The 21,719-nt window shown below is 41.6% G+C and overlaps 1 protein-coding gene across 1 annotated transcript in view; it reads left to right on the forward strand.

The window, feature by feature from the left end:
* DAP (death associated protein) overlaps positions 1 to 21,719 on the forward strand; it is a 72,455-nt gene that overhangs the window by 40,366 nt on the left and 10,370 nt on the right. Inside the window, exon 3 of the mRNA XM_084850588.1 lies at positions 20,368 to 20,410. Within this exon, the coding sequence (XP_084706714.1) occupies positions 20,368 to 20,410 (43 nt within the window). The remainder of the gene's footprint in view (positions 1 to 20,367; positions 20,411 to 21,719) is intronic.

A 21,719-nucleotide genomic window follows, 5' to 3' on the forward strand; every position in this document is an offset into this window, starting at 1 on the left:
GATATGCAGACGATACCACCCTAATGGCAGAAAGCAAAGAGGATCTCAAGAGCCTCTTGTTGAGGGTGAAAGAGGAGAGTGCCAAAGCTGGTTTGAAACTCAGCATTAAAAAAACGAAGATCATGGCATCTGGCCCCATCACTTCCTGGCATATAGAAGGGGAAGAAATGGAAGCAGTGACAGATTTTACTTTCTTGGGCTCCAAGATCACCACAGACGGTGACTGTAGTCATGAAATTAAAAGACGCTTGCTCCTTGGGAGGAAAGCTATGGCCAACCTAGACAGCATAGTAAGAAGCAGAGACATCACTTTGCCGACAAAGGTCCGTCTAATCAAAGCTATGGTTTTCCCAGTAGTAATGTATGGCTGTGAGAACTGGACTATAAGGAAGGCTGAGCGCCGAAGAATTGATGCTTTCGAACTGTGGTGCTGGAGAAGACTCTTACGAGTCCCCTGGACTGCAAGGAGGTCAAATCAGTCCATCCTAAAGGAAATCAACCCTGAGTGCTCATTGGAAGGACAGATCCTGAAGCTGAAGCTCCAATATTTTGGCCACCTAATGCGAAGAGAAAACTCCCTGGAAAAGACCCTGATGCTGGGAAAGAGTGAAGGCAAAAGGAGAAGGGGACGGCAGAGGATGAGATGGCTAGATAGCATCACGGATGCAATGAATATGAACTTGAGCACGCTCCGGGAGAGAGCACAGGACAGGAAGGCCTGACGTGCTATGGTCCATGGGGTCACGAAGAGTCGGACACGACTGAACGACTGAACAACAACAACAACATGCTGTCATTCATCCCTCTCCACCTGTGTAGAGCAGGGGCGTTGCTAGGTTCTTTAAAGATCCAAGCTCATAACACAAATTTGCACATATATCCCCGAGTCTAAGCACACCTCGTGTGTGTGTGTGTGTGTGTGTGTGTGGTGTGCTTGCATGTGTGTATAGATTACATACATAAGAAGTGTGCACTGACCCCCTCCCCCCACTTCAACTCAGACCCTGATTCAGAGTTTTGGAAAACATCCTGCCTCTGCTCGGGCCAATTTGTAGTCAGACCACTTCAGCTCAGCACCAAACCTGAGTCAAGGTTTAGAAAAATGAGTCTTTCTGCTTCCTGTTGACTACCATGGGAAATCAGAAAAAAGCTAACTTTTTTCTGTTGGTCAGAACTGGATGATAATTTCAGGGACAGTAGCCCCCTAGAAGGGGATTACACCTGCCCAACATCAGAAAAATAGGTGCAGGGTTTATATTTTGATTTTCTTTAAAAGGGAACTGCCAATAACATTTTTATTCCTTGGAAGAATTGGATAAAAATTTCAGGATTCATTGCCCCATCAGAGGAGATGATGCCTGCCAAATTTCAGAATGATAGCCACAAGGGTTTTTGTGCATGGTTGACCTTGACATTTTGATGTCTCTAAAAGAAGACATACTTATCTCCCTGTTTTCCTTGTGGACCATTGTTCTGAAAATTACATACAGCCTAGAGTTGTCCCTAAGTAAGAAACCAGCAAAGTTTCAGAAGGATAGGTGCAGCAGTTCATGTGGAAGGGGAGTTCTCCAGTTTGGGGGGGGGGATGATTGGCTTTCCTTTGCCCCTTCCCCAGTAGGTTTTGGGTAAATTTGTATGAAAATGGACAGGTCATTAGAGATGTCCCCCAGGCAAGAAAACCTGCAAAGTTCCTGAAGGATATACATGCATGCAAATTTAGAATTACTAGAATTTATTTACATTTCACCAGTGTTAGCAGCAAGGGACCATGGGTGGGACGGTGCTATTGCACTCATGTCCTGCTTATGAGTTTCCCATGGGCATCTGGTTGGCTACTGTGTAAACAGAATGCTGGACTAGATGGACCTTGGTCTAATGCAGCATGGCTCTTCTTATGTTCTTAGAGAGTGCCTCTGAGCTATGGAGAATGTTTTTCTTTCACCACTGAGCACTTACATTCTCTCTCTACCAATTCTATTCCCCTCCTTCCAACCATCCCTCCTCATCCTCCCATCCTCCAGCAACTCTTCATAAAAACAGAAGTCTTGCTTTGTGAAACTATCCTCTACCTCCTCCTTGTTATCCACAAGCTCTCATTGTATCTTCCTCCCCATAACTTCATTTGTGCCAAGACTTCACCAGCATTCAGCTAACGGGTCTATTTTCAAAACTAGGGCTAAGTTATGGAGAAACTCTGAGCATGTACTAAGTGCCTTTCCCTCACCACTGAAGCTAGAGTTCATGCAAAATAAAATAAAAAACACACATGACAAAACATGCATAGATAGGACTGAGGTGAAAGGGTAGTCAATTCATTAGTCAGAACTGGGTAGGCACTGTATTAAGCCTGTAGTACTATGCTCTCAGCTGAGGATTTATTTCTGAGTATACATGCAGAACATGAAGGTGCAGACCTCCCTTCAAAAGTAACTTTTGTTGGAATCCTATGCACACTTTCCTGAAGGTAAGCCTCATTAAATATAATGGGGCTTCTGAGTAGGAATACATAGGATTGTATAAATGAGCAGTAGTTATCTCCCCTCCACTTAAAAACAAACCAGAAACTCCTTATTTTTATTAAAACTTCCTGTTCAGAGGAACACGGGAAGCTGCCTTGTACTGAGTCAGACCCTGGGTCCATCTAGCCCAGTATTGTTGACACTGACTGGCAGCAGCAGCTCTCCAGAGTTTCAGGCAGGATTCTTTCCTAGCCCTACCTGGAGATGCCGGGGATTGAACCTGGGGCCTTCTGCATACCAAGCATGTGCTCTACTACTGAGCTACAGCCCTTCCTATTGCTGGGTAATGGCAACTGACAAACAAAACAGCCCCAGATTTGTTTCTCTGCAACCACATGAACCCACTTTTCTCAAAAGCTTGAGTGAGGAGAAGGAGAAAAACAAGCCCTCTTGTCTGTATAAAGTCAAATACAGTTCGGAACTTCTCTTGCCACCAAAGAGAATTCTCTTTAAGAATTCCCCAAGATATGCTGTGGGTGGAATAAAGAAGAGAAAGAAAGAACAAGATAGGGGAGGGGGGAAGAAAAGAAGAATGGTGATTGGAAATGTGGGGGGGGGGTAGAGAGAATTCCTTCGGTCAAGCAGCTCCTTTCAGAGAGGTAGTACTTCAGAAGAATTTAGGAGGCTGTGGAGGGTTTGTAAGGATTGCATGTACTTAAATTAACTTTATGTGGTGAGGTGGCTGAAGGCTTTTTCTAGCTTTTTAAATAACTGTAGAACCTTTTTAAAAGCCTCAGCAGTTCCTCAATCATGACGCCACATAGTCCTAACCCTCCCTTTGGAATTATGTGAGTCCTACAGCTATTTAGGAGAAATTAAAGTGGAGGAGGAGAAAGAAGTTTGTGGAGGCTGATTGGATCCTTTGCTGTACTGAAGCTACTAAACTTCTGCAGAAGTCAGAGGTTCCAGTTTGGGGCAGTAAAATCGGATGCTGTCTGAAATACCAATATTTCACATGGAGCTTTCTTCCCTTCCTTCTCCCTCTTCAAAATTTCATTGCAGGCAAGCTTGCAACAGTGGGCATGTAAGAGCAGAAAACTAGGGGGAGAGAGGTTTTTTGCACCTTAACAAAAAAACAACAACCCCACACCAGAGAAAGGAATAGTGACCTCCTAATGGTCACCTTAAACACCTTCTGATTAGGATCTCTAATCCCCTGTGTGGCTTGACAGTTTTTGCTTTTTGTTTTAGTCTTTGAGAAAAGGAGACTTTATGCATAGCTAGCACAAAAGCCACTGGACCTAACTGTCTGAAATTGGGCAGGTTCAATCAGCTCTATGGGGGCTACCAGGTCTCCAAATTTCATGTATGTATCATACATACTAAAAAAGTTATGGCCGTTTCTGTTTTCCAATGCAAGTCAAAGGGAAAATGTTAAAACATGGCAATTGGGACAGCTCAAAAGCTGTCCCAATTGCATCTAGTGCATCAAGAAAGTGGCAGAGTTGTGTACTTGCTTTGATTGGACATATTTTTACAGTTAAAATAATGGACTAATTTACAGAACTTGGTGGCAGCAAAACATTAAACTAAGGTGCCACTCAGCTCATTAGATGACTCTCTGTAGATCAATGTCGTTGTCAGCCATTTATATGATTCCAAATGACATGCTGTTTTGGAAACAGGAGCTGAAAGAAGGTGTTTCTGAACAATACTGTAATCTTCACATATCTCTGTAATGTGGCAGATGGTTCTCCTGATTCCACCCCCTGGGAATGATATTAATACCAACGTACCTTTTTTTCTTGAGAGTTCTGTCTTAAGTCCAAAAAGTGACATCCATTTCATGGGCTTCATTATTTAACTTGGTAATTCTGTAACATTTTGGGGTACAGAAAAACAGGTCTATCACATATCTGCAATGTGCATATTGCCTCATGTTTGTCATCACCACTGAATAGAGGTGCAATACCAAGCTAAAGGAGCTGGTGAACAAACACAGTGTTTTTATGTCCATATATGGGTAGAATAAATCTGGGTTGGGATTATAGGAAACCTGTTTAAAAGAGTGGGGGAAAGAAAGGTCAGTCAAAAGGGCCACATCCCTAGGAGAAGGAATCAGTCTTTTGTTCCTTGATAATATCATCTCTTCACTGGTCTAATTAAAGGGTAGGAAATTTGAATGGAGCAAAACTACAGTGAAAAATATCACTCCTGAAGACTGTACCATTTCAGAATGCAAGTTGTGAGAATCCCCACGTTTCAATGCAGCTTCATGTATAAAAGGGAAAGAGGCTTCCATGCACATATAGAAAACTTAGCATGTGCCTCACACAGAGCTTTAACACAACAAAACAGGGAAGAATGTGGAAATATACTCTGCCACCTGCAACTCTGTTCCTGTTCTGAAGGAGTACAGTCTGAGAAAGGCTGAACCATATGATATAGATGAAGTTTAGTTTGGCTCATCCTCCCTTTTTTTCACTTAGAAAATGAATTATTTCCTTTCCTCTGTGATGGAAGGTGACTAAACGGATTATATGACACTGGGATGTCCAAGCAGGCAACTTCCAGCTGCTGAATATATCATCAGTGTTCCTCAGAATGCAACAAAGTTTATATTGTTTATTTCCTGGGTACTTTTCAATAGGTGATTCAGTAGGATGTTGGCATTTTGAGGGGGCATTTTAATGACTGTTGCTATGTTCAGTTTCTGAAACAAGTGTAATAGATGTCTGTATTATGGATAATTTATCCATAATATGCATAAGCCATATTCATCATCCTTTTATGGATGAGGGCGCGAAAAGTCTCTCTGTGGTTTTTACAGTTTGGTTACTGAGTTGGCCTTAAATGAGACTAGACTCTTGTACAGCAATAACTTTGAAACAAGATGCAACAACTTGTTCTATCTTGGTGAAGTGGCACGTTATACTATGGATGCCGGGTGGTCATAGAATAGTAGGGTTGGAAGGGGCCTACAAGGCCATCGAGTCCAACCAATGTTTGACTATGTGTGAATACGGTTTAATATGTGGGGCACATCTGGCTCAGTAAAGAGTATCTTGCCTTACGGTAAGCCCGTGATTTGGCACCAGGTTGGAGAAGGCTGCTGTAAGGACACTGTTGAGCTATGTCAGAACTAGGGGTTATTACATACAAATTCTCCCCTCTCAACAGTCTGGCCAGAGCAGTCTGGATCAGCTGAAGTTTCTGAAAAGTTTTCAAGAGCAGCCCACATAGAGCCTGTCACAGTAGCTGAAATGGGATGTAACAAAAGCATGTGTCACCAGGGCCAGATCAGACATCTCCAGAAACAGGCACAGTTGGTAGACTAACCTCAGCTTTGCAAACACACTCCTGGCTGCTGCCAAAACCAAGAGGGATGTACTTCCCCTATCCAGTTCCCAGCATAGATCATCCACCAAAGTGACCAAAGGTCTCTGTACTATAATTAAGTCTGAAGTCAGATTGAAATGGATCTAGATAATTTCTCTCATCCAGAAATCCCTGGAGCTGAGATGCCATTACGTGCTCCAACACCTTGTCCAAGAATGGAATATTGGAGATTGGCTGGAAATTATCCAATATGGTGGGGTTCAGGAAGGTTTTTTTTAACAAAGTTCTCACCACTGCCTCTTTTAGATGAGTTGGAATCACACTTTGTTGTAAAGAGGTGTTCTCTACTACCCTTGCTCAGTGGTATAATGGAGGAAAAGACCTGTTCCTGGTGGAGATGAAAACTACTAGAACTGATTTGTTGATATGGATCCACACAGCTGTCTGATTTTTTGGACTCTTCTTGGGGGCTGTCATGAAGTGCTATGGGGCACAGCAAAACTTACCACTACACCGCTGCCCTTACCAACTTGGCCTGTCTCCCTAGCACAATATTAATACAGGATATTAACAGCAGGTAGTTGTGATCCAGAAACTCAACATGAATCATAAATGTAACTTCTCGCAAAGGGGAGATAGCCCATGGCTTCAGAAAGTGCCTCACAAATGCCTTGTAAACTCAAAACTTTTGGTCTGAAGAAATGACTTAGGGAGCAATCCTGTGTCCCCTAGACATCGTCTGGGGGGACATAGGACTGTTAAGTTTCCTAAGTTAAGTTTCCAGCAGTAGATTACAGTCTGGAAGGTAACTTAGATTTAAACAGATCAAAACAGTGGCTCTTTCAGACATGGAACTGTAAACATATTTCTCACTCCTGCTGTATTCTTCCATCTACTACCTAAAGGATAGCTTTAATATACTTCTTTATTTGAGGACATTTGCTTCTTTCTTCCACTTGCAGGAAAAATCATGAATAAGAAGAAACTAGAATGGAGGAAAACCCTCTCAGGGGCTTTTGTGTTATCTGTATGTGGATGCCAGAAACAAGTAGAAGCAGCTTTCTGTTCAGAAGCCTGTGGGAATTTTCTCACCTTACTTTTTTTCTGTGGAATACTGAGAAATTACTATTTGAAAGATTGAATAACTTAACACAGGTGTGGTGGAAATTTGCAGTTATAACCCTTGAACTCATGTTTCTTATATCTTCTTCTTAAACCCCATGAACTGCTTTTTTTTTTTTTAAGGATACTTCGTACATTTTTAAGAACAGGAGCATATTCGCCAATCACTCCCATATCCGAAGAAACTTAAAAACCTAATATGAGCCTCAGAACCAATTTCTCAGGGCTGGTTCATGCATGCATTTCCATCACTATTGCACTGATCAATGTAACTTAAAGTGACTATTTTATTTTATTTATTACATTTCTATACTGCCCAAAAGCTGAAGCTGTCTGGGCGGGTCATAAAAATTAAAACCACAAGTCAGCATAAAAACAATATAAAATATAAAAGCATAAAAACTACAGTATAAATGTGCAATCATCATAAAACCTAGCAGCGATACAGAGATTTAAAATACAGTGGCAAATTTAAAGCAGCAAAGCTAAAAGACTAGAATGTTAAAATGCTAAAATTTCTGGAAAATATAAAGGTCTTCACCTGCTGCCAGAAAGAGTACAGTGTAGGTGCCAGGTAAACCTCTCTAGGGAGCTCATTCCACACTTGTGGAATGAGCTAACGTGTCCAGATTTTGGACTACCTTGTGCAAATTTTGGAAGGAAACCATAAAGGGATCCCCCTTGCACAGCAGTTGTGTATCTGTGGTACTGGAGAAGTAGAAGAAGCATTACCTGTTATATTATCCCGTGTATAAAGAACCTCGGGCTCGCTTTCTGGGAGACCTTTTGAAAATAAGAGCAGAATGGCCCCCAAAAGACATTATCTGTGACTTGTTGGCAGATTATAGCAATTTCACTACAAATAAGGTTGCTACCTTTGTAGTAGCAACACAGAAAATCCATCACATTTTTTAAAGATGTCTGTAGTGGAATGTAAAGGAGATGATCTGTTATATACCCTTTGTAAAGGTGTGTTACTGTCTGGTTGCTTTTATTGTTATTCTGTATTGTTATATTTTGTATTGCTATATTTCATATAGTATTGTATTTTGTAATGGCCTTTGTGCTATAGACAGATTCTATTCACCTTGTGCAAATAGACTGTCACAGAGTAACGCTGCAGGCTGAACGTTAATATCACCCAATTCCACCTCAAAGACAACGCCTTTCAGTGGAGTCATTTCACACAATCAGCTATGATTTGTCAAGTGTGGAGTAATCAAGTGAAGTACATGTATTTGTTAATCATTCATCTTATAATAGCAGCAATGTTATGAATGAGATAACACTGTTAAAACCAGCAGTGAAACAATGGTGTGGCAGATGGTTGGACACGGCGATAATGCAAAATATAGCTAGATCAAGTTAGGCTGTCAGCAGCCAATGGCATCCCTGCAGATTTGGACACCTTTCTTAGCTTATATGGAAACTGTATCAGAGGATGTAACAGAATTATGTATATATATAAAATAAAATGTATAATACATTATATAGAAGAATGCAAGGCCATATATTCTTCAAACCCATGGTGAAAGCTGATTCAAATGGAACCAAATATTAAGATCTTGGCTAAAGTTGAGTAAGCCAATACAAATAGGGATGAATATGCATGAAGATGACATTGAATTTTGCGTAATAGAATATTTCTTGTTCACTGTAGCAATTTGAAATATGGTCTTCCATTCGCTATAGTAAAAAGATTCACTTTCAGTTATATATTTTATGAAAAGGGAGTGCTCCTGTTAATCACTCCCATATATGTATGTATGTATATATAATTTACTGCTATGTAGTAGATTTCTTAAGCCTCAGAGCCAGCATGCTGGAGACCCTGATTCTAATTGCTACTGAGGTGACTCCTAAGGAAAAGTGATGACAATAAATGATCCCCCCTCCCAAAGAGCAGGAATGTATTTGAAAAAACATAAAAATTATTGGGAGAAGCTGGCAAACAACTCATGACTTTGTATGAAGACAAAGGAAATCTGCTCAAAGTTAACCAAGGAGATAGTGTAGGATTTCTGTGGCGCACACACACATTTCTGTGGCACCCAGGTCTCTCAAGTCTGCCCTTTAATCTAATAATCTATTCTGGCTCTCTTGTTTATTTTATTTTTTTTAAATTAAGAACAAAACAAATATAGCGAACACTGTCTTTTTAAGTCTCTTAAGGAGTTTTGAAGGCTTTGAACAATACAGATAGTAATGTAGTTGAGCTTCCTGGGGTGTATTTTTAAATCAATTTTTAAGTAGTTGTTACTGAGAAAGCCTAAATTATTCCTACATATCTACATGTTTTTATTTGTATGAATATAAACACTGTGTGGTATAGCGGATAGAGCATTGGTCTTGCACGGGGAAGACCCATGTTCCAGTCCCTATTCAGCCATGAAACACATCGTGTGACCAAAGGCTAAATTGCTGTCTCTCAGTTTTCCTTCTCAGAGTCCTTGTGAACATAAGATAGGAAATATCAAATGTGTGACCTTGATCTCCTTGAAAAAACAGACTAGCATTTGTGTGTTAAGGGTATAGTAGTTATTCGTGGGAGAATATTATTTGCAACTTTGTATGCTCTTTTTTAATCTATCAAAAATGAACAGCTTGTTTGAAGTTGGCTCCTTGTATACAGCTTTGCAAGGCTTGGAGGCCCAGCAGTGCCATCATGTGGAAAACCTTGCAAATTCACAGCTTGGCATAGGTTGTCAGGCAAACAGTCTCTGATGTTATAGAACGCTGGATGCCGGATGCTCTGTGTCAACGTGCTAGCTAAGTATTAGCTCTGTGAGAAGCAAATTATCATCGAATAACAATTGTAACCTCATTAGAAAGTGGCATTGATAAAGTGAAATACTGAAAACGAAAGTTGAAAGTTTCCCCATTGAGGGGGAAAGCAGAAGAAACCTCTTTTTTATTGATTGATTTTGATTTGATTTGTCCCCCACCTTTCTGCGAAGAAAAGGACACTCACTGCAGCTTGCAATCATAGATAAATAAATCCTCGATTAAAACAATAATAAAACAAATACATTAAAAACACAAAAATAACAAAATAGCAGCCAACTGAACAGACCTGCTTATATGCCAAAGGCCTGCAGCAGACAGGGAGCTAACCAAGCATCCCTTTGCAGGGAGTTTCACAGCCTGGGAGTAGCCACCGAGGAGGCCCTCTCTCATGTCACTACCAAACATGCCTCTGAAGGTGGCAGTACCAAACGAGGGGTGTCTGCTGAAGATTTTAAAATGTGGGCAGGCTTGTATAGGAGAAGGCAGGTAGCCTGGTCCCAAGCCATATAGGGCTTTATAGGTCATAACCAGCAATTTGAATTGTGCCTGGAAACAGAGCAGTAGCCAGTGAAGGTGTTGTAATAAAGGAATCATGTTACGGTAGTCCAAACAAGATGTAACTAAGCTTGACTGCAGATCACACATCTCCAGGAATGGGTGCAGTTGGTGCACTAGCCTCAGCTGTATAAATGCCCACCTGACCGCTATCGAAACCTGGGCATCCAGGTTCAGGGTGGAGTCCAGGAGTACACCCAAACTGCGAGCCTGAGTCTTCATGGGGAGTGTAACCCCATCCAACACAGATTGAGTCCCTATTGCCTGATCTGCCTTTCAACTTGGGAAAAAGGAGGGTAAGGAGAGACATGATAGAGGTCTATAAAATTACACATGGTGTGGAGAATGTGGATATGGAGACATTTTTCTCCCTCTCTAAAATACTAGAACCTGGGGTCATCCCATGAAGCTGATTGGTGGGAGATGCAGGACAGATGAAAGGAAGTACTTCTTCACACAGCGCATAGTTAAACTATGGAACTTGCTACCACAGATGTAGCGATGGCCACCAATTTGTATGGCTTTAAAAGGGGTTTGGACAAATTCCTGGAGGAAAAGGCTATCAATGGCTACTAGTCTTGATGGCTATGTGCTACCTCCTGTACCAGAGGCAGTAAGCCTATGTATACCAGTTGCTGGGAACATAGGTGGGTGGGAGCTGTTGTGCTCATGTCCTGCTTGTGGGTTCCCAGTCGACAGCTGGTTGGCCATTATGTGAACAGAATGCTGGACTAGATGGACCCTTGGTCTGATTCAGCATGGCTCTTCTTATGTACTTAACTAATGAGGAACGGCTCTGTCTTGTCTGGATGTAGCTTCAATTTGTTCGCCCTCATCCAGTCCATAATCAACATCAGGCACCAATTTAGAACTAGAACAGCTTCCTTGGATTTAGATGGAAAGATGAAATAGAGTTGGGTGTCATCAGCATGCTGATGGCACTAAATTCCAAAACTCCAGACAATCTCTCCCAGTTGTTTCATGTATATGTTAAATAGCTTGGGGGATCAGATGGAACCCTGAGGGACACCACAGGCCAACGCTGCATTTGGCTCACATTGAGAGCCTCCACAGATACAGGAGGCTCTCTTCAGACAGTCACCCTCTACAAATTGAGGGCAACAAATGTGATAACTGAGGGGGCAAGGAAGGCTGGAGCACATGTTGGCTCTCTTCAGGTTCAGAATGCCTCAGTAGGACTTGGCTTGTCCATTCATGGGGAGGAATTTCAACCAGGTTGTTGCAGGTTCAAATGCAACCCTTGATCCACATTTTCAGATCCAGAAATAATGGTGCATATAGAGAGAATGTAGAAGTATATAATGCTAAACCTTTTTTTGTTGTTGTAAATATTATAGCTATAATGTACATGAAGTCCTTTGGACACACTACTTTGGGTTGGCTCCAGACTTAGTCATGCTTACTGCAGATCCAATAAAATCAATGGGACAAGTTAGTCAAGTTAGACTTAAGCCCTATTGATTTCATTGGATCTGCTTTTGTTGTTGTTGTTGTTCAGTCGTGTCCGACTCTTCGTGACCCCATGGACCATAGCACGCCAGGCCTTCCTGTCCTGCGCTCTCTCCCGGAGCGTGCTCAAGTTCATATTCATTGCATCCGTGATGCTATCTAGCCATCTCATCCTCTGCCGTCCCCTTCTCCTTTTGCCTTCAGTCTTTCCCAGCATCAGGGTCTTTTCCAGAGAGTTTTCTCTTCGCATTAGGTGGCCAAAATATTGGAGCTTCAGCTTCATTATCTGTCCTTCCAATGAGCACTCAGGGTTGATTTCCTTTAGGATGGACTGATTTGACCTCCTTGCAGTCCAGGGGACTCATAAGAGTCTTCTCCAGCACCACAGTTCGAAAGCATCAATTCTTCGGCGTTCAGCCTTCCTTATAGTCCAGCTCTCACAGCCATACATTACTACTGGGAAAACCATAGCTTTGATTAGACGGACCTTTGTCGGCAAGGTGATGTCTCTGCTTCTTACTATGCTGTCTAGGTTGGCCATAGCTTTCCTCCCCAGAAGCAAGCGTCTTTTAATTTCATGGCTACAGTCACCGTCTGCGGTGATCTTGGAGCCCAAGAAAGTAAAATCTGTCACTGCTTCCATTTCTTCCCCTTCTATATGCCAGGAAGTGATGGGGCCAGATGCCATGATCTTAGTTTTTTTAATGTTGAGTTTCAAACCAGCTTTGGCACTCTCCTCTTTCACCCTCAACAAGAGGCTCTTGAGATCCTCTTCGCTTTCTGCCATTAGGGTGGTACCGTCTGCATATCGGAGGTTGTTGATAATTCTCCCAGCAATCTTAATTCCGACCTCTGATTCATCCAACCCGGCATTTCTCATGATGTACTCTGCATATAAGTTAAATAAGCAGGGTGACAATATGCAGCCTTGTCGTACTCCTTTCCCAATTTTGATCCAGTCGGTTGTTCCATGTCTCGTTCTTACTGTTGCTTCTTGACCCTCGTACAGGTTTCTCAGGAGACAGGTAAGGTGGTCTGGTACTCCCATCACTTTAAGAATTTGCCAGAGTTTGTTGTGATCCACACAATCAAAGGCTTTAGCGTAGTCAATGAAGCAGAAATAGACGTTTTTCTGGAATTCTCTTGCTTTCTCCATGATCCAGTGAATGTTGGCGATTTGATCTCTAGTTCCTCTGCCTCTTCGAAACCCAGCTTGTACTTCCGGTAGTTCTCGGTTCGCATACTGCTGAAGCCTAGCTTGTAGGATTTTGAGCATCACCTTGCTGGCATGTGAAATGAGCGCAATTGTGCGGTAGTTTGAACACTCTTTGGCGTTGCCCTTCTTTGGAATTGGAATGTAAACTGACCTTTTCCAGTCTTGTGGCCACTGTTGAGTGTTCCAGATTTGTTGACATATTGAATGCAGCACTTTAACAGCATCATCTTTTAGGATTTTAAATAGCTCGGCTGGAATACTGTCATCTCCGCTAGCTTTGTTGTTACTAATGCTTCCTAAGGCCCACTTGACTTCACTCTCGAGGATGTCCGGCTCAAGTTCAGTGACCGCACTATCATGGCTATCAGGGACATTCAGATCTTTCCTGTATAGTTCTTCTGTGTATTCTTGCCACCTCTTCTTAATCTCATCTGCTTCTGTTAGGTCCCTGCCTTCTTTGTCCTTTATCATGCCCGTCTTTGCACAAAACGTTCCCTTGAGATCTCCAATTTTCTTGAAGAGATCTCTAGTCTTTCCCATTCTGTTGTTTTCCTCGATTTCTTTGCATTGTTCATTTAAGAAGGCCTTCTTGTCTCTCCTTGCTATTCTCTGGAACTCTGCGTTCAGTTGGGTATATCTTCCCCTTTCTCCCTTGCTTTTCGCTTCCCTTCTTTTGTGAGCTACTTGTAAAGCCTCATCAGACAGCCACTTTGCTTTCTTGCATTTCTTTTTCTTTGGGATGGATTTCGTTGCTGCCTCCTGAACAATGTTACGGACCTCCGTCCATAGTTCCTCAGGCACTCTGTCTATCAGGTCTAATCCCTGAAATCTATTCCTCACCTCCACTGTATATTCATCAGGGATATGATTTAGGTCATACCTGAACGGTTTAGTGGTTTTCCCGACGTTCTTCAATTTAAGACGAAATTTTGCAAGAAGCAGCTCATGATCTGAGCCACAGTCAGCTCCAGGTCTTGTTTTTACTGACTGTATGGAGCTTCTCCATCTTTGGCTGCAAAGGACATAATCAATCTGATTTCGATATTGACCATCTGGTGACGTCCATGTGTAGAGTCGCCTCTTGTGCTGTTGGAAAAGAGTGTTTGCTATGATCAGCATGTTCTCTTGGCAAAACTCTATTAGCTTTTGTCCTGCTTCATTTTGTACACCAAGGCCATGCCTGCCTGTTATCCCGGTGATTTCTTGATTTCCTACTTTAGAATTCCAATCCCCTATGATGAAGAGGACATCTTTGTTTGGTGTTAGTTCTAGAAAGTGTTGTAGGTCTTCATAGAACCGATCAACCTCAGCTTCTTCGGCCTCAGTGGTTGGGGCATAGACTTGAATTACTGTGATGTTGAATGGTTTGCCTTGGATTCGTACTGAGATCATTCTATCATTTTTAAGATTGTACCCCAGAACTGCTTTTCCCACCCTTTTGTTGACTATGAGTGCTACTCCATTTCTTCTAAGGGATTCTTGCCCACAATAGTAGATATGATGGTCACCTGAATTAAATTCGCCCATGCCTGTCCATTTTAGTTCGCTGATTCCCAAGATGTCGATGTTCAATCTTGCCATCTCATGCTTGACCACCTCCAGCTTACCTTGATTCATTGATCTGACATTCCAGGTTCCTAAACAATATTGTTCTTTACAGCATCGGATTTTCTTTTCACCACCAGACACATCCACAGCTGAGTGTCCTTTCAGGTTTGGCCCAGCCGCTTCACTCTTTCTGGCGCTACTTGGAAATACCCTCTGCTCTTCCCCAGTAGCATATTGGACACCTTCCGACCTGAAGGGCTCATCTTCCGGCGTCATATCTTTTAGCCTTGTGATACGTTCCGTGGGGTTTTCTTGGCAAGAATACTGGAGTGGGTTGCCATTTCCTTCTCCAGTGGACCACATTTTGTCAGAACTCTCTGCCATGACCTGTCCGTCTTGGGTGGCCCTGCACGGCATAGCTTATGGCTTCACTGAGTTACGCAAGCCCCTTCGCCACAACAAGGCAGTGATCCATGAAGGGGGATCTGCTTTAAGCAAGACTAATTCTGGATCCAGCACAGAATATAAAGTATTATAGGAATGCTGTAACAATAATAATTAAATTATTAATTAGCGAGTACATAGAGAACACACACCCCAAATCTATAATGGTGTTAGGAAGAAGGCAAAATCATTTTAGTATTCATCATCTCTCATTTCACTGACTTACTGTTCTTTTCAAGTAATCAATCTTCTGTGTGATTTCTTTGCAATGTCAATAAATGCCTTGTTTAAGCTTTAATATTATGAAATACTAGAATTCCATTTTATGGGATTAAGAATAAATGAACCTCTTGAAGATATTGATGTTCAGCAGGTGCATTTCTTAATAGCAGCAAATGTGTGACATCAGAATAAGCACTTTAAACATTTCAACATAAGCAGGTGTTGGGTTTCTCTCCATATGTTAAAATGAAAGCTCTTTGTTTTAAAACAGATGAGAATATTCTCTCAGAAATTTTAGGTTGCATTAGTGACATTTTTGCATTAAAAACCCCCTGAACCTATTTATATTTGTTAAATGCATTTGTCAAAAGCATATAATAAAGGAGTTTAAAAAAAAATATTTGCTAAGGCCTAGAGAAAAAGGTATGTTGTATCTTCAAAAAAAATCTGTCAAACTGGTTTTCATCAGATTAAATATATCCTCAAAGCAACCATTATAGTTTACAAAATACTAGAAATGTAGGTTACACTTTGCATGAAACACCAGCAGAATGTAAAGCATTTGAAAGAGTGAAACACCCTGGTTCCACATCCCCTCCATTTCCCTGGAGGATTGGAGAAGGGGGAGGGGAAACGGCTGACAGGATTTCCCTATATCCCTTCCTATTTTTAGTTGCTATTTGTGAGAGACAGTGTTGTAGATGCTGGGATGCTGTAAATATACAATTAGCAGGACTCCGGATTTCTTACTGGAAGGCTCATTCTTAACAGCGTCAGCCCCTCTTCAGGGAATAGAGATCTGTAATATTGACCCCTTTGATTGGCAGGCAAGATGAAGGCTCAGGATTGGGTAGGTCTAATATAAATAAATACTAGGTGCCTGGTCTTTTTCCCCAGCCTGATCGACAGAGCACATTTAAGTAACCCTCATTTTGGCGCCATTTCCAGTAACTCTTCTCAAGGACCTTTGGTTGGAGACACTATCCAGTTACAACCAGTCACAGCCCCAGCCTGGCTCTGGCATTTCGAAAGCAAAATATATCTTTGAAATTACATTTTGTAGTTAGGCTGTCAGAGATTGTTTTTTTCCAGTCTTGCAAATAGTCCACAAAATTGTTGACTTGCCTACATACATGGCTGTCCCCTAATTTTTATCCTCACAACAGCCCTGTGAGGTAGGCTAGCCGGAGTGATAGTGACTGGTCCAGGGACACCTAATGAGCTTCAGAAATCAGTGGAGATTTGAACCTCTCTCTCCTTGTATGGTACTCAAACCAGTACCCCACACTATGTTAAATGGCAAACAAACCTTTGTGTCTAGTTGCCTGGAGGCCTTAAAAAATTTTTTTGCCACAAGTGACCAGGCAAACATTTGTACATAGTTGTGAGGTATTGTCCAAAGCTGGTAAAAAAATTATGAGCCGGCATTCCCTTATCATCTTTCAGAGCGTGTATCTTTGTTTATTTTACAAATGAAAATGATATGAAAGTAATTTGACTGTCAATCTTTTGAGAGTTTTGCTCTCGAGAGCTGACAAGTGGCTTTAGTCGATCAGAAACTACCAATGACTAGGTCTTTGACCCCTGACCAGCTTCCTAATCTGCAAAGCTGTTGATGCTTGGGCATGGGCCTTGCAGTTGAGCCAGCTTGAGTACTTATTTCTGAGTCAGAATTGTATGCAGTTTGTGGGTTTATTGCCTTATTTTCATATGGATTGGTTTGAAATAGCTCCTATGTGGAAGTTACTTCAGCAGAGAGAGCTAATCCAAACTAGTATCTTCTCTGACACAAGAAACATCATTGTCCTGGGTGGTACCGATATATAAACCTTGTGGGAGTGAGTGATTTTCAGAAAATGCTGTGCTCAAATTTCATGGTTCAACAGAGAACAGTGAAAACTGAAATATCATGAGGAGAATATGTGAGGAAATCACTCAAAATTCAGCTTTGCCATTATGAAGCCTTTCAGAAAATGTCATGGCAAGCAAATAGTGTGTGTAAGCTAGATTTCATGTTTTATTAACATATTGTTTGCTGTTCATTTTTATTTCCTTTCATGTGTCTTAAGTGCTTAGCATACATTGAAAAAGTTTGTAAATCAAAATACTTCCCAGAAATGTAATAGCTAGGATTCCTTGATTTTTATTTTGTAGTGTTAGTTTAAAAGACTAATTTAATGTTATTTGCCTCATGTTTACTACTTAAACTTTGACTCATGGTACATTAGGTTACCACATTGTAACCTGGGCACAGCCTTTTCATTCTCCCACTAAAGCAGCAAATAAGGTGGTTGTAGCTTCTCCCCATCCACCCACTATCGCCACAGTTCTGTCGCTAGCCCCGTCCCTTACATATTATGGCAAACAAGGCAAAGGAGGGGATGTCTGGACCTTGGAGGGAACAGGCAGAAGGAGCTATGGCTGCTTGGTTCCAGCGTTCTGGAATGCAATGTAGCTGGGAGGCAGCGTCGGCCCAAGACATTTTGCTGCCTCAGGCAAACCAGAAAATTGTGCCCCCGCCTCCTGGTGCAACTTGACTAGGCAATGAAGAATAAAAATGGGTTCATGTACAACACCTTTAGCTCCTGGAGAAAAGGTGGAATATAAATTAAAAATAGATATAGTTGGAAAAACATGACTGTCTTACAGTGTTATAAACAGTTCTAAACAAGCCACCCCAGCATGCAAACTGTGCATTGCATGGCGCTTTTACAGTGCATACAGATTGAGATTCCTGCACACAGAGATAAGATACACCCAACAGCTGGCTTTTACATTAAATCTGTATTTGTTCACTGTATTTGTTTATTCATATTGTTGTCCATCCTATCCCAGATTATAGATAGAAACAAATGAATAACACAGTTGCTGGATACACTTTGGTGGTTTAGCTAACTGTTTATAATAAGGGAGACAAATCCACCTTTTAAGAAAAAAATGGCCTATTCTCATCAGATCCCTGAGGAGAGATCAGGGGTGCAAGGATAAATTTTGAAGTGCAGGCACTCATCATGACAGTCCCCATAACCACATCCCCAAGAAGAGTCCAGAAATTCAGGCTGCTGTGTGGATTCATATCGACAAGCTGGTTTTACCAGTTTTCATCTCCAGCAGGAGCAGATCCATTGTAAAACTAATAGATCTTATTTGCCCATTCAATACCAAGCCATCCCAAAATACTTTGCTGAAACAGTATGTTGTTGCTGGTAAAATTTATTTCTCCCTTGCTACAGTGAGGATTTCAGCTAAGCTGAGATCCAACAGGGAAGTCTGATGAGGGGTGGCCGATGATGTCAGCATCTCTGCTAATAAAAACAGTGCCTTCGCTGCATCTCTGTGAGCCCTGACTCTGCTACACCATTAGGGGCAGAATCCAACAGGGCGCTTAAGCCTCCGCCAATTCTATTGAACCGCACAAATTCTGTTGCAAAGTGGTGGGTTCCGCTGATTATGTTGCACAAGTGGGACCTGCTGCTTGTGCAACAGAGGGTTAATGCTTCCAAGACAAAGCCCCAAAATGAGCAGAATTTTTTTTGCTCATTTCTGCTTGCCCCCAGAAGTGCTAAATCTCTGTTGCACAAGTTGTGGGCCCCGCTTGCGGACAAAAATTTGCAGGGCGCAAGGGAATCGGCGGGGGCGTAAGCACCCTGTTGGATTCTGCCCTAGGAGAGATAATTACTTGGAAACAGTGCAGACCCAAAATATTTTGTTGCCTGACACAGAACCTAAATGCCTGCCGGTGAAGTGCCCCTACCCCCAAGCTAGGGCTAATACTTTAAAATGTCTTCCTTTCAATAAAACTTTTTTTTTAAGTCTTGTTGCATCATTCAGAAACAAATTCCTGCCTTCATCTCTCCTCCTCACCCCCAGTTTCTGCCTGAAGCAGGTCATTTCACCTCCTGCTAGGAAATCAGGATGAATAGTGCTGAAATCTTTTTTATTTAATTATTTACTACACTATGTTCTGTTCTTTACCTGAAGAGCTCAGAGCAGCTCACACATGGTTCCTGGTGATCTCCCTACCAGGTGACTTCAAGGGCCAGACCTTCATTGGTTCAGTGAAAAAAGAATGGTGGAGTATGTATGAGGTAGAGAGGTATAAGCACAAACCTTAAATGATTGAATTAACTTTTTTAAAAGAGGTGAAATGTGGTGCATTGCTACCTTTCTCTCTTTTTAAAAAAGGGTGTAAAGGAGTAAGCAATTTATTTATGGGGCTGCGAGTAGTATTACCTGAAGCTGGATAAAGATACTGTTATTGGAGAGATGTGCTTCAGGGAGTTTCTCATATTAGCATTATCATGGGGAGGAACGTCTTCCCTGCCCAGTTGCCCTACACTGAGAGAATGGGAGTAGTTATTATAGGATGGGTGGGACAGACTGAAAGGAAAAGAAACGTGCCAGCATGTTAACATTGCAAGTTAATGCTTCTCACTGATAATGTTAAATAACTCAGGTGATGCACACTGAATTCATACGAGTTGTTGCTGCCTGTGCTGTGTTTCAGAAATGCTACTGCTTGCTGAAATAGCCTTGTATATCTATTGCAACCATGATGTCACTGGAAGAGTATTAGAACACCTGGAAGGTCAGAAGCAAGTCCCCAGCATACTTCCTCCATACAGGAAGTCTTTATTTAGCCATCTCAAGTAATAGCTGGTGATAGATCCATCCTTCATTGATGTATTTAATCCTGGGAGGACAAACAACAGGAAATGGACATTGTTTACATCAGTGGTGGGCAGACGATAGATCGGGATCTGTTAGTGCAGGGGTAGGCAATATGGTGCCCGTGGGCATCAGTGTGCCCCGAGATGCTTTTTTTTAGCACCTGCCAAGGTTCCCTACCTCTCCCACTTTTATTTTGCTTTTTAAATTAACCCATTTTCTTTTCTTACGAGCAGCTGGAATTACTTCAAAGCAAAGTGAGGGCTCCCAACAATACACCATCTTTATTTCCCCATAATGTCTCTGGGCTACACAGCAGGACTCCATTTCAGTGGGACTGAATGGAGACTTCATTGTAGTTGTCTTGTGAATTTAGTTACCAAGAATGCCTATTCCCTTGTTACCTTGATTATAAATAGTCTTAATAATCTTAATAATAAAGATTTGGAATTATCTGTTGCCTTTCTTTTACCCTATGGCTTTTATCAAATGGAATTCTTCAGTTATTTAACTAAATACTCCTCTTTAATTTTCCAGTCCACCTAAACCAACGGTGTTCATTTCTGGAGTCATTGCAAGGGTGAGTTTTCATCTTCGTTAATTTTAAATTGTTTTAAAATGAAGGGATACCTCATCATTTGGGTATGAATTGCAACATTAATTTTTTACTTTTGATCGGATGCCTCTCTGTTCTCTCTTCTGACTCGCTTTTAATTATCTGAATGGATTCTACACAGAGGGCCTCATTTAACTTTCTCTGTGTGTGTGTGTTTTAGTTATAGCAGAGAAGGGCTAATAGAGATCCACTGTGTATTGTAGAATACTGATAACTTGAGAAGAAGTGTTTTTGATTTGGGTTTTTTGTTTTTGCAAGGAGGAAGAGGGGAGGATAACTTCAGTAATAATGATTATATAGCATGTATGTACATACACACTCACTGCACCGTCTCCAAAGGAGACCAATTGTACTGCGAAAATGCTGTAACATAAACCAAGACCTACTTATTCATAAAATAGTTATGCCAACCTTCAACATAGATATTCTCAGAGCACCGTACATCATCATCATCATAGAAACTTTAAAAGCATAAAATAGTTAAAAGCCTTGGAAAATAAAAAAAACAAAGATTGCCATATAGATCCATGAAAAATCCACAGTTGCCCAAAATCCACAGTTGGGCAAAACATTTATTAGGACCAGCCAAAATATAAAATAGTGTGCAAACTTTCAGGTTCTCCAGAACTATGTAGCTTGATGATGAGTTCTGGAGTACTTGCAAACGTGCGCAATACTTTGTGACATTTTGGTTGTTCCTAATAATGGTATTGCTTAACTGGATTTTGAAAGATAAAGAGGTATTTGCCTGTTGAAAAGACAACAAAGTCAACACCAGTCAAGCCTCCCTGGGAAGACAATTCCATAAATGGGGTGCCACTACTGAGAAGGTCCTCTCCGTAGTTACCACACATCTCACTTCTGGTGGTGGTAGTACCTGGAGCACCTGAGCCTTGGATGATGATCTCTCTGCCCAGGCAGGCTGATATGGAGACAGGCATTCATTCAGGTACCTCATCCTAAGCTGTGCAAGGCTTTAAAGGTAAACAGCCAGTTTTTAAAAGGGAGGTTAAGGGGAAAATACTTTTGGAGCGAACGACAATAGCTTTAAAAAAGCTTGAAAGCAAACCCCCCCAACACAACATTTTCATGGGCTTCTTTAAGATGGTATGGAAAGAAGGAAGGCCAATATGTGGAGGGAGAGAGTTCTGTTGTGCACTTTACTGTCGGATCACATGAACATATGAATCTGCGTTACATTAAATCAGAAGATTAGTTCATCTAGCCCAGTAGCGTCCACTCTGGCAGTGGCTCCGCAAGGTCTCAGGCAAAA

This window comes from Heloderma suspectum, chromosome 4 (assembly GCF_057233095.1).
Source record: "Heloderma suspectum isolate Gila_16-S chromosome 4, 16-S_ref, whole genome shotgun sequence".
Lineage (NCBI taxonomy): Eukaryota > Metazoa > Chordata > Lepidosauria > Squamata > Helodermatidae > Heloderma > Heloderma suspectum.